General features: G+C 43.7%; 1 protein-coding gene across 1 annotated transcript in view; it reads left to right on the plus strand.

The window, feature by feature from the left end:
* The window catches only part of RAPGEF5 (Rap guanine nucleotide exchange factor 5), a 997,318-nt gene that overhangs the window by 592,396 nt on the left and 391,796 nt on the right, over positions 1 to 13,126 (plus strand). Inside the window, exon 8 of the mRNA XM_086941717.1 lies at positions 2,546 to 2,619. Within this exon, the coding sequence (XP_086797843.1) occupies positions 2,546 to 2,619 (74 nt within the window). The remainder of the gene's footprint in view (positions 1 to 2,545; positions 2,620 to 13,126) is intronic.

Below are 13,126 nucleotides of genomic sequence, written 5' to 3' on the forward strand. Positions count from 1 at the left end.
TACTGCTCTCATGCTCCATGATTGCTCCAGCTATCGGCGTCTTTCCTTTCGCTGCGCTCCATTTTCTTGTGTTAGCTGGGCCGCGCTTCCTCACGGTCTGCTTCCAACATGAGTAGTTCGTTGTCAGCCTGAGTCAGCAGAGTCTTGCTGGTGACCTAATATGTCCTTGCTGGGGCTGGGTTGGGGCTCAGTAACCACCATATAAACCAGACACATCCGGAGCAACCACGGCAGCCGCCGCATCCCGGCCCAGCAGGCACCAGGTAACGGCGGGAAGACTGGCTGCAGGGGGAGGGCAGGGGACCCCCAAATTAGAGGCGAAACATGATCGGGCCTTAGGACCGGCCTCCATAGGCCTCGCTAGGCCCTGCCCGTGGCCTCTGGCAGAGAACGAGGGGGGTTGCAGGTGCAGCTGCGACAAAGAACCTCAGCGGAAAAAAAATGGACAAAAACAAAATGTCCTCTGAAGCTACGGGGTGTGCTGACTCCGTCAGACCGGTTGTATGGCATTACAGCGCGGGCTTTGACCCCGCATTCCATTAAAACGCAGGGATTACAACGAAAGTCTTTACAACGACTTTTGCTAGAGGGCGCTGGAAAGTGGAATACTTTAATTTTCTATTCCAACTCCAGCCCACGTTGAGAGTAGGGAAGGTGTTGGATAGAAAATTAAACTATTCCCTATCCAACAGCGCCCTCCAGCGAAAGTCGTTGTAACGACTTTGGTTGTAATCCTTGCGTTGTAATGGCATTGCGGGGTAATCCCCGCATTGTCATGGCTGTTTATTGTCAGACCTGGCCTTAATGTTTTTCAGATGTTCTCTGGTATATTCTATTACAAGATGCTTCCAACAAGCGATGACTAGACGTTACATGCGAGGCGAGCAGCTAGTATGTCATACCTCTTAGCGCATACATACATTATAAATGCGAAAGCAGACCACGCCATGCACACCACCATGTTTCTCCGAGGTCAAGCAGAAATGCCTCGGAGAAACGCGCTGTCATTTTCCGACTGGGGGGCGTGTTTTTCTTTCTCTCCTCTTCCCGTTGGCTGGAATGTAAAATTTCAGCCAATGGGAAGAGGAGAGAAATAACCTAAAAAAAAACACGCCCCTCAATCCGAAAAAGATGGGGCTTAAATGGACAGATGCCCCTCTTCTCCAATGGCTGGCCTCCGTTTAGGAAGCCAGCCAATGGAGAAGAGGGGCAGGTTTAAGCCCCACTACTGGAAAACATAAAATCTCGCCAGCGAGACTGCGCAAGTGCAGCCTTCTCTAGCCGAGACCTAAAACAAGTGAAATGACAAGGCATCCTATTTTTCTGTATTTTTCCAGAGGTTAAGGATATTTAAGTGAAAGTGAAAGAAGTTAAACTGATTAAGGCTCTGGATACTTAAAAAATCACCTAGTGTAGAAAAAAGAATGTTTTTCAGTGGTTTGTAATCATACCTCTAGAGATATTGACAGATTTAAAAGAAGAATATAATATGAGCACCAACACAATGATGGGCAAGTCAAGCATACTCAGTTAGTGAAAAAAGAACAAACAATATTAGTTTAAGTAACAACAAAAACATGCTGTTTACTAGCTTAAGTCCCGACAATATGGATATTTCAATTTTCATATCAAATTGCATTTTGCAAAATCCTGAGTACGTTATCGTAGCCTATGGCAGGCACATTCTTATATATGATTAAAATCAAATATTTTGTGACAGTAAGTGTATAAACAAGTATCTAACCCTCAAACATAAGTGAGAAAGCACACAGATTGTACCTTATGACTTTCTAATGTACAGCTCAGTGTACATGTTTGCGGCCACTGCAGGATCTTTGTAAGTATAAAGTAACAGTTAAAATTGAGGCTAGCAGAAAGGGTTAAATTAGGAGAAGGATAAGGAGAAGAACATTGACCAATCCTTGTCTTAGAAGCCAACTGTGCCAGAGTATCTTGCAGTTTACTCAGGTAGGTAATGATTCTGTCAGAGATTTGCACATATGGACTCATCAACTAGGAGCATTAATATACCAGCGTGCCTTGTAATTGTTTGCTAAAGACAAGGTTCTTTGATAGTGAGGTGTATAGTTTTCCACAAAGTCTATCTTCAGTGGGAAATGCAGTGAAGAGATTAGGTCTGAAGCAGACACCTAAAGACTGAAGAGTCTTGAGTGCAGAATCAGGAAGGTTATTCACACATTTGCTCAACTCCAATGGATGGGGAGGTGGGCTATACATGGAGGAAGGAAGGAAAGGGAAATTTGGGAAGAGGAGGAGGCAGGGCTTTGGGTGGTCCAATATCTTTCAATATGTAGTCAGAATGCAGTAGTTGAATGAATCTTGTTTCACCATGGAAGATGCCCTAGAAGCTGAGCATCTTTTAGGGTCTCAACCTAGCATACATCTATAAGAAGCTAAAAATTGCCACATTATTGTTTATGATATTCCAGGCTTAACTCTTTGCTCACCATTGTCAAGAAGTATCATAATCACATACACACACTTTGTGGCTTTCTTTAACTCTCTGTTGTTTTAATAATTTCAGTACTTATCCAAGATGAAGAAGAAAATCACACTGAAACATTGTCAAATGAGCTACAATGTTCAGAAGATAGAGAGGTGAGTCCATATATTGTGAATGTCAGTGCTGTGCTCGTCTTGCAAACATTGGACACAGAAACAATGTACCTAACCTTGCTAAATGAAGCTGCAAATGTCCAGTTTCACAGCCATAAATATTCGATGTATTTTACCAAAATTAATCAGTTTATATTTCCACATCATTTTAAGTGAATGCCAGTGGAGCATGCATCCGCAAGTAAAAGTAAGAACTTCCTTGTAAATAAAAATAAATGCATCAAACAAGGCGGTGGTTCGTGAAATGCAAGAGGTAACAAGCATTTGCAATGCAATAGGTCTCGCATTTGCGAGAGTTTAAGCTATTGCAATTCTAAACAACAGTCTTTTTTATCTGTTTTGAAAACCAACACATAAATAAAAGGCATACAGCCAGATTCATCAAGCGAAATGCGCTCGCAAAAGGGCCAGATTCTGAGAATCTGGCCCTTTGCGAGTGCAATTTTTGCATTTGGGATTCATCATCCCAAATGCAAAAATCGCTAATAAAGAATTCGCAAATTTGCGAGGATTAGCATTTAAGGAATCTCTATTAGAGAATCCTTAAATGCTATTCATGGAACATTTAAAAATTGCGAATTCGCAATTTAGGACCGCTATTTACCACGAAGTCAAACCTCGTGGTAAATAGCGAAAACTTAGAAAAATGCGTTTAAATGCATTTTTCTGAGTTGCATGTTACACACACACATGTCCTTTGGACATGTGTGTGCACAACATCAGTGTAAATTCACATTTCAGGGGTGCTACAGGGTGTCCTTTGGACACCCGGGCACCCTTGAAATCGCAATTTCATTTTGAAAATCGCTATTTGCGATTAGCAATTTGCGAGTGTCTTCCCATTCAATCCTATGGGCCTCTAGGCCCATATGAATGAATGGGGAGATATTCCTTAATTGCGACTCGCAATTTGCGAGTTGCAATTAAGGAATAATTAGAAATCGCTATTTCTTGAGTGATTTATTGATGAATAGCATTTTGCTATTCCTTAATAGCGAATCGGTAAATTTTGCTATTAAGAAATCGCAAAATGTGTTCTTCATGAATCTGGGTGATAGTCATTTACAATGCCAACAGCTAAATCTTGCAGAAATGCGAGACCTATTGCATTGCAAATGCTGGTTTGTTAAGGAGACAGACAGAGTGAAGGAAATATAACCAGGGAACAGTAAATGAAAATACAGTGTACAGCAGAGACGAAGACGACCGGGTGGGGCCTCCCAGGGATTTTTACTAATGTGTTTTTATATAGTGCGAACTTTACCCCAAGGTGTCAGAGCACTTAACAGTAGAACCAGTTACATTACATATGGACTTCTGAGTACATGAATAACATAAAAGATATTGTGCACCCTCTTAACCAACACGCAAACACAATTCTCTCACACATGCAAGAAGCAATGGTTAGTCCTTCCCCCCTAAAAACTGCAGAGGCATTAAAGGCAAACTACAGAAAATTGCTTTTTATCTTTACGTACACTGCTGTCAGTAGGTAAAAAGACGTGGGCGATCTTGCGGTTCTCCTGTGCTATTAACCAAACTAATACACCTGGTCCCTGGTAGAGCCCACAAGTACACTACTACTTACAGAAATGCACTGCCCTGCCAGTGCCATGCCAGCCTCCATAAAAGAATATCTGATCTATGCTGCCTCCCATCTAACTACCACAAAACATGCAGCTAGATTCATGAAAGAAAAATCGGCTCGCAAAGGGCCGGATTCTGCGAATCTGGCTCTTTGCGAGCGCAATTTTTGCATTTGGGATTCATCATCCCAAATGCAAAAATCGCTAATTGCGAAATCACATATTTGCGAGGAATTACATTTAAGGAATCTCTATTAGAGATTCCTTAAATGCAATTCATTATCCATTTATTATTTTTGAATTCGCTATTTCTGGCCGCTATTTACCGCGAAGTGTAACTTCGTGGTAAATAGCGAAAACTTAGAAAAATGCACTAAAGTGCATTTTTCTAAGTGGTATGTTACACACACACATGTCCTTTGGACATGTGTGTGCGCAACATCAGGCTACATTTACATTTCAGGGGTGCAACAGGGTGTCCTTTGGACACGCCTGCACCCTTGAATTCGCAAAATCAAAATGCGAATCGCTAATAGCGATTCGCACATTGATATGTCTTCCCATTCATTCCTATGGGCCTTCAGGCCCATAGGAATGAATGGGGAGTTATTCCTTATTTGCGATTAGCAATTTGCTAATCGCAAATAAGGAATGTGTAGGAATCGCAATTTATTTAGCGATTCCTACATGAATCCCGTTTTTCGAGTCTGTAATAGCGATTCCTTATTATTCGCTATTACAGACTCGCAAAACATGCCGATGATGAATCTGGCTGATGGTTTCTACTACACCCCAACCCTTTTCCCTCCAATATAAATATCAAGTCATCTGCACACTCATCTATTGAGAAAGTACAGTTTTCTAGTGCACTCTTTATCCAGACATACCTGCTCCCTCTTCCAGCACTTGGTCAACAAGCAGCACCCACTGTGTGCATATGAAGGTGCTTCCATGGCAAGCAAACGGCTTGACATTGGTGTTACCGGTGGAGAACGTTTCAAACAGGAATAAACTGCCCCACAGCAACAAATGTTTCAGAAACGGTGCATGTGACTTTACAGCGCCCTCAGGCGTGCATTTCCAGTAGTAGACATTCTGACCAGATTTTGGACCCTTTGCTGCTCTCTTTTTTCAAGTGCTAACAGCAGAACAAAGGAAGTTGGCACAAGCAGAGCAAAAGAAACCATTTATGATTAATAAAATATTTCTGAAAACGGCTTTAATGGATTTGTAGTTTTCCGAGTATTTCATGGTTGCTGGAATTGCCCCTTAAAGCCTTTGAGTGACTGTGGACTTCCTTGACTTAATGACTGACAAAACAAGCTGCTAGTGAATGTTTCTACTCCTGCCGTCTTAGTGTCTTCCCCGGAAGGGGGTGGGTTGGTTGAAATGTAGCAGAAAAGTAAAAGCTTGAACAGCAGGGAGGCTCCTGGAAGTCCGGTTCTGCATGCCATGTCCACATTAAAGCCTCTACATGGAGAGCGGTGAGACAAGCAAGTCACTGCCAAGGCTCCCCGCTCCCCCCGCCACAACTAGGAAAGAATCATGGAGGAGGGGCGGGGGGTTCACAAAGGCAACGTTAACCACCTCCACCAGGCTTCTAATAAAAGCCTACTCTCAACAAACACCACAGTGCGCCTAATGCAACAGCACTCTGCAAAGTAAAATCCAGCAGCAAGGTTTAAGACATCAGGGGCCAGATGTATCAAAGGATTTTACCCATTCTGTGTCTATGGGAAAATGTGTTTATACATATGGCCCCAGATTTCGTCATGATTCTGAGTGAGTCAGGCTGCGTTTAACCCCTTCCGTGCTGATGACAGAACGGTTCCGTCATCAGCATCGGCTGAGCTGTGCTGATGACGGAACCGTTCCGTCATGACTCCGCCCGCGCAAGGCGGAGTCAGCACAGGCGGAAAATACGCCCCGCATGGAAGGGGTTAAGAACAGGACGCTGACCTGGTATTTGGAAGCCAATTATGTTACTGTTTTTTTAAGTGCATGGCAGAGTATAGACGGGAGGTCACTTTGCCACCCTCTGAACTGGAAGCTAGCCAGCCAGCAGCAGTTATTAATTAAAGTCACTCAACGAGACAGTAACATTTCTACCTACTAGAGTAAAGGGGAAGAAAAAGCTTTGGAACTACAATCGGTCTTGTGCTGCCTGTCATACACGAGTGCTGAAGGGGGCGGGTGTGCGAGGGGAGGGTGGAGTTGAGGCGAGGCACCCGGGCAGCCATTATGCATTACCAGTGTGCAAGGCAAAAAAACTAAAAAATCCCTCTGAGCGCTGAGATTTGAAAAATCCCGCGTTACGTGACAAGGTCAACTCGTCACGCGCACAGCGCAGGTAACGCCCATGACGAGCTGACCTTATCACACGCATCAAAGTGGTTAAAAAGTAGCATTAATTGTCAGTGGCCTCGCAGTGCCCGATTTCGCTGCGCTGTCGAGCTCTTCCTTGTCCTGTGAACGGTTTGTGAGCCTAACTGTGATAGTACCATCTGTCACTGCTTTTGATGTAGCTTCAAAGAGACTAATTTTTCGCAAACATGAGCACCAGTTACATAACAAAAGACCATATTCATGTTTTGAACCATCGGATGTGAGCCGACATAAGGCTCAAACCTGCTTTCTCAGCTGTGAAGGTTGGCAGCTCTGCCTTACATCACAACCTCGCTAGCAAGAACAGAAGCATTTTCAATATTACATACAACGGAGTAATAGTTGTTGCTTATTTATCTTACGTACTTTACAACCATTGACTAAAGTCCTGGCTTGTTGTAGGTGTAAGGTTACTTGTTGTGTTAAATAGGTGGATTCTTAAGTGTTTTAGCCCATGCCCTTAATTGCATCGGCCACGTTTGTCCGTGAGACCCCCCCAGTTTTTTCATCCCACTGAAAGTCCTTCACAAGAATATGATCCGACGGCAGCGACTTTCGTTTAGACTGAAACTACTTTCAAAACTTGGAGCAAGGTGAGCCGATCGAAATGCCAGTTTACATTCACTATTAGATAAGGGAGGAACTATAGGAGGCTGGAGTGGCAGGCAGTTGCGCAAGTATAATATTTGATGTTCTGCCATGGGTTAGAGCAACCCCTGCATCTCTTCTGGACTCACGCGTAATTTGGTGCATCCTGGTGAGATGTACCCTGCATGCTCTGTTTTGCATTAATGGTGTAATCTGTAAAAAGTAAAAAAAAATACAAAAGTAGGCGCTGTGCTAAATATAAAGCGCAGCGCATGTGTACTTTTTATGTACGTAATTGTTTTTGGATGAAGGTGTGTGCATGGCTTTAAAAATAAAATCATAAAATTAGGCGCCAAGGTAAATGTAAATGTAAATGTATTTGAGCTTATATAGCGCACAGCTACCCGCAGTGGGTTTCCCAGCGCTTGCTTAGAGAACCCGTCCTGGTATTCCCCTGTGAGATAACCCCGGCAGGGTATCCACAAGATGAAAGCCAGGCATCCCGCCGCGAGGGGCCGTTGTGGAGATTAAGCAAGCTATTGCCCAGAGTCGCAGAGTGTGAAACCCGTGAGTCGAGAAGGCACCGGAGCGAGAATTATCGAGTCCGTGGAATTTTTGAGCCCAAGACCCGCCGAGGCGGGGAATTGAACCCTGGTCCAGGGCCGATCTCAGCTTCCGGGTCTGCAGCCTCCCCCTGAGCCACACTTCTCCAGGTAAATATGAAGCATGGCCACCTGAACCTTTTATGCATGTGCAAAAAAAGATGAGGGGCACCCTGCTAAAACATGATGAGTGACGCCCAAGAACCAATTTTAAACAGGTATAAACAAGTAGTCCCCAACAGGAACACATAACAAGCATTTGTAATGCAATACATCTCACATTTACGAGAGTTTAAGCTATTATCATTTACAATGGCAATATCTCAAACTTTTGTAAATGCGAGAACTATTTCACTTCAAAGAAGTGGCCGCCATTGTCCGGGGCTGCTTTAAAGTGAAAACGGGCATGGCGAGGAAAGCACGTCGCCTGCAATAGGAGAAACCCATTGAAGAAAAGAGTGCTTACAGATTGAATAAGCCATACCTTGTTGCATCCGAAGTAAAAGTAACACTCGCCATGGGAGGCTACAAATGCAGAGAAGGCGGTACGAAGTAGGGACTAACAACCCTAATAATGACTCACAAGCCAGCGTATACGAAGGACAATGACACAAGCCAATGAAAAATATGGGTGGAGAGTGGGCACGGCTTCTCTTCCATACTCAACTACAAGTCTCGCAGAGCAGCGCATGCGCTCTGACTCAGGCTCGACCTAAAAATAGAACCATTTATGAATTGGTTGTTTATTTCTAAATTGATTTTTTAATTGATTTTAAAGAATTTTTTATTGAATTTGATATCAATCTAAGCTTTTACTACAGGGATAGTGCAAAAAGGTATACTTTAAATAACCTGCAAAGCCAGGCTTGGAGCCTTGGCCCTCAGAGGCAAAGTCAATAAGTTCCAAAGGGTTCAACCTTAACAGTGCACCATCCTCTCCACAAATCTTTTTTAAGATAAGGATGTACAAAAGATGACCAGTGCTAGAAAGTGGGAGTCAACATTGGTTGAATTGAAGTCCTTTTACTCAAGATATAGGTTGTACAACTCGGCCGCCACATCGTAGAGCTTTTTCCTCTAGCTCTCTGTATCGTTTCAAATACCAACTTCCCCACTTTCTACTCACAACACAATAAGAATACAGTGAATACTAACATTCCACAATTGGAAGATATCACACATCTTGCTTGAACAAAACAAAAAAATATTTAACAAATTTTAACCAAGTACATAACAAAGGGCTTCATGATTATTTACATCTTATCTTTAAATGTGATAGGAACACTTACAATATTAAAAGACTGATTCAACTGAGTATCAGCTGAATATAAGACAAGACATAGTATTCATGAAGTGAACCATTTACATAAGGTTACACATATTCTTTCAGATAAACCTGTTTCTTGCAACACCTCTCACTTCGTCTGAATTCCTTGCACACATTGAACTGATTAACCTCTCTATTCACACTTTTATGACTTCTAGGATCCGTCACTTAAAGCACCTTTTGTTATCCTACTCAGATTCCAGATTCTATGATCCTCTATTCTGACTGCATCCCTAATTACTATAATATCCTTCATAGAAGACAAAAAATTGTGATTGTGCATTTCCGTGCATTTCCGTTCCATGAATTTGTTATCTTCACAACATCACCCTGTCACCAACCTGTACTAAAGTTTTTTGCAGCTAGGCGGGCATCAAAATTCACCTTCCTCTCAATCATCATCTTCTGCTCCAATACTTTTCACTCTTTCATATCATTCCCAACACTCATACTAGTCACTAACTTAGGGGCCGACTAGGATGGCGGTGAGTCTGCATCCTCCGGGCTGGCAGAAGCCACCGCCGGCCTGGAGGATACGAATTAACCGCCGCGGACATTGGAAACACCCATCGCCACATTAGGATGGCGGTGGGATCAGAGGAGAATGGCAAGTCTGTCCGCCGCCAATCCGCGGTGTATGCACGCAGATATGGTGGCGGTGTCTGCAAGACACCGCCAGCCATATTAGGATGCAGGCGAAAACATGCTTCTCCACGGCGGCTTTTCCGCCGTGGAAAAGCATGTGGTCTTTTGTGTTTGGGGGCCCGTTGCGGGCCCCCAGGGTGTTGGGGGGTGGGGGTGCCCATGGGGGGTACCTAGGGTACCCCCTGCTTTTTCATGCACAAGGTGGTAGGCACCACGTGGTGCCTGCCAAGTTGTGCATGCCAAAGTTAAACATGCATATTTTACATTGCGGCGGGTGCTGCTCAAAGCAGCACCCGCCGCAACGTAAAATATCCAGGATGTGACCGCCAGGGTGGCGGTCACATCCTAATTGCTACGGAGGGACCGCCGCTGCCCCTGCGGTCGGTCCCTCCACCTCGGGGGTGGCAGACGGACGCAAGTCCGTCCGCCATCCTAATTGACCACTGTGCTTTGACCAAGGAGGAACAAATCAAAGTATTTGCCTCCCTTTTATGAAACCATTCAAAGGGAGTGACACCTTTGGGTGTATGAGACTTTTGTCTGTATTTCCTGACTTTACTTCTCTTTGCCACCATAACCTCCCCAAAACAGCCCTCTCTATCATTTCTTTTAACACCATGCCATAATTTCAGGTTGAATCAAAGCAGATTTCTCATGCTCAATTCCCCCATCTAAAAGAAGCTTTTCCATTTCTCTGAAAACAAACTGAAGGCCATTGAAAGTCACAAGAGTGGAAGGAAAACAATCTTGTTCAAAAACCTGATCAAGAAAACCAATCACACTTTTGGACAGAATTTGCAATGGCAACTTAATGCCACATTTAACAGGTATCTAGCAGTTCAATCACATACTTAATAAGGCCAGATATTGTGATGGGACCCAGACTGTCCAGCTATACATCATCACCAGTGTAATCTTCTTAAAACTCATTCGCTTACAGAGCTTTTTATCTCGATTTCCATTCCTGGCCACCAATACAACTTTTCTTTTGTTTTAGAAATACCAGGAAGACTTTCATGGGCAAAAAGCAATTAAGTATTCTGTCAGAGAGACTGGTTGAATCAATTTAGTCCAGCGTAATAACAAACCACCTTGGCCTGGGAATAGACGCTACCTGAATAAGAGGCTCACCCTTTCTGGTTTGGTGGCCCCTCCCGCCGACAGCGCATCAAAGGAGTTGATGGTGTGCTTCAGATTTCACGCCATAGATCATCGATGAGGCCAATACCCACTGAAGTCACTAATCCCCCGCATACCTTCTTGCTGCCCTCCTCAATGCCCGGTTGCAGTCCTAGGAGTTCTTGGGAGCCCAGCCTAGTTAAAAAAAAGTACAAGAGAAGGCATTTGTGATCCCAGGCATCAAAGCGACCAGGAAAGTTGAGAGGCAAGACTGCACATTGTATACAACTGCAGATTCTTTGAAGCCTTCAAGCTAGCGTTCCAGACTGTGGAGCAGGGCGCAGGTGATCTCATTCTGCCCAGGGCTATTCTGACAAAGCTGGCTGGGAGGGTAATGCTTTGGGGCTCGATTGGCTGGTTTGTTTGCCCAAGCAGAAGGTGACTGAAAGGGGTTGAAAAGGTGAAAAGATGACAGGTTTAGAATATAAGAATGCCACTTTTTCTGATTGAAAGCAGCATGAGGAAAATGTCAATATTCAAGAAGAAAGGGAGTTGCTGCTTATCCCAATCCAAGATGGTGGTAGCTGCAAAATGACATCTGGAAAATGACTAAAAGCAAGAAGAATATCAATTGCTAAGTAACGATTCCACACAAATATTCTGCTACCCACACTAGAGCAGTTGAATTACATGTCCCTGTTCTGGAATAAAGGAAGAGCTGCATGAACTGGTGTACAACATGCCTACGGAGCTAACAAACAACATACCCATGCTGTAATGGCGAGTTCCAGAAGGCACTAGACGATAAAGGCTTATGCTCTATTGCTCAATTAAAAAATGGTGGTTCCCAAAAATGTCAGTGTCTCATCCACTGCTGATTATGGGCATTATAAGAGATACCTTGAGTAGCATGAATGGGGGCGATTATACTGTATTGCCCACTTTAAAATGGCTGTCCCTGAAAACGTCTCAGTCACATATGCTGCAGATCATCCGCACCATAAGAGAGAACTTGAGCAAGAGCATAAGCAGCTCATTTAAAGAGGCATAAGCAGGATGCAACAAGTGTACGGATAGCAGGTAAAAAGCAACACCACACAATCTCACCTCAACATTGGGACGTTGTTTTAGTCACCAGTGTATTGAGCTGGGTGTCATCAATAGACAAGTGAAGCTAATGTTATGTCTCTAGACAATGCTTATTAGGGGTTCTAAATAGTAATTGAAGATGATTGGTGTAAAGAAAGAACCAAAGGTACAACTACAGATCATGTTGTACATGTTAGAAATGAACAGACCTTCTTTAGGGAGGTTGATCTAAGCCACTGGACTTCGGGATACTCTAGATCACATGTGGCTTCTATGAAGCAGAAAGATGTGGTCCGCTGTGTCAAAGGCTACAAATTTTGAGTTTCAAAGAGTGTGGTGTGAAAATTAATTGATGAGTTTCAAAGCGCAAGCCTGGCAGAGAACAATTGATTTCTGATGTTAAAGTAGATTCAATGCCTTCCCTGGTCTAAAGCCCAAATGAGAGTGACTGACAAACTTCTTTATGCTACCTACAGCAGTTTCACTTACATGTATAACAACAGAGTTAGTGTATGTGCTGCAAGGAAAACCCTTTCTTCAAAAGAGAAACAGGGCTCCATGTTTTGCCTGGGCATTCAGCATGATGCTGCTTCTTATATCAAGGAGTACTGAGATACCAATCAGTCCAAGCTGAAAGCCAATCTTTTGTAGGGGCAACAACTGCATTGTTAGGCCCTATTTGCAACACTTAAACTCAACCCAACATACATACTTTGAGAAAACAAGACTAATCATTTATAGGGGTAATCGCCGTCTCTGAACCTCAAATGTCGACCTCCATGAACTCCATGTCCACTCCCTCTCAGCAACCTCCTCAGAGCAGCACTTCTTGGTCCATGAACAAAAAGACAGTCCCCGAATGGGGGCTTAATCCAGCACGCTCAGAGTGCCGCCATCTTGAAACCCAGTTGGCTGGGCATTTGAGCTTGCAAATGGGGGAGACTCTTGAAGTTATACTGCGCACTTGTAGACTCAATACTGAAAATGGGGGCTTTTCAAGATAATGTTGGAAGTATGGTAATGGTGGTGGTATGATCTGCTGAATGGAGGGACAGAGTCGCATGGAAAAATAGTGATGATGAATGCGGGTGTCTGTGTCTCTTCTCAGACCTGAACCCTGCCACCATGGCCACGAAAATAGAGCTTCG

Source organism: Lissotriton vulgaris, chromosome 10 (genome assembly GCF_964263255.1).
Source record: "Lissotriton vulgaris chromosome 10, aLisVul1.2, whole genome shotgun sequence".
In the NCBI taxonomy this organism is placed as follows: Eukaryota; Metazoa; Chordata; class Amphibia; order Caudata; family Salamandridae; genus Lissotriton; species Lissotriton vulgaris.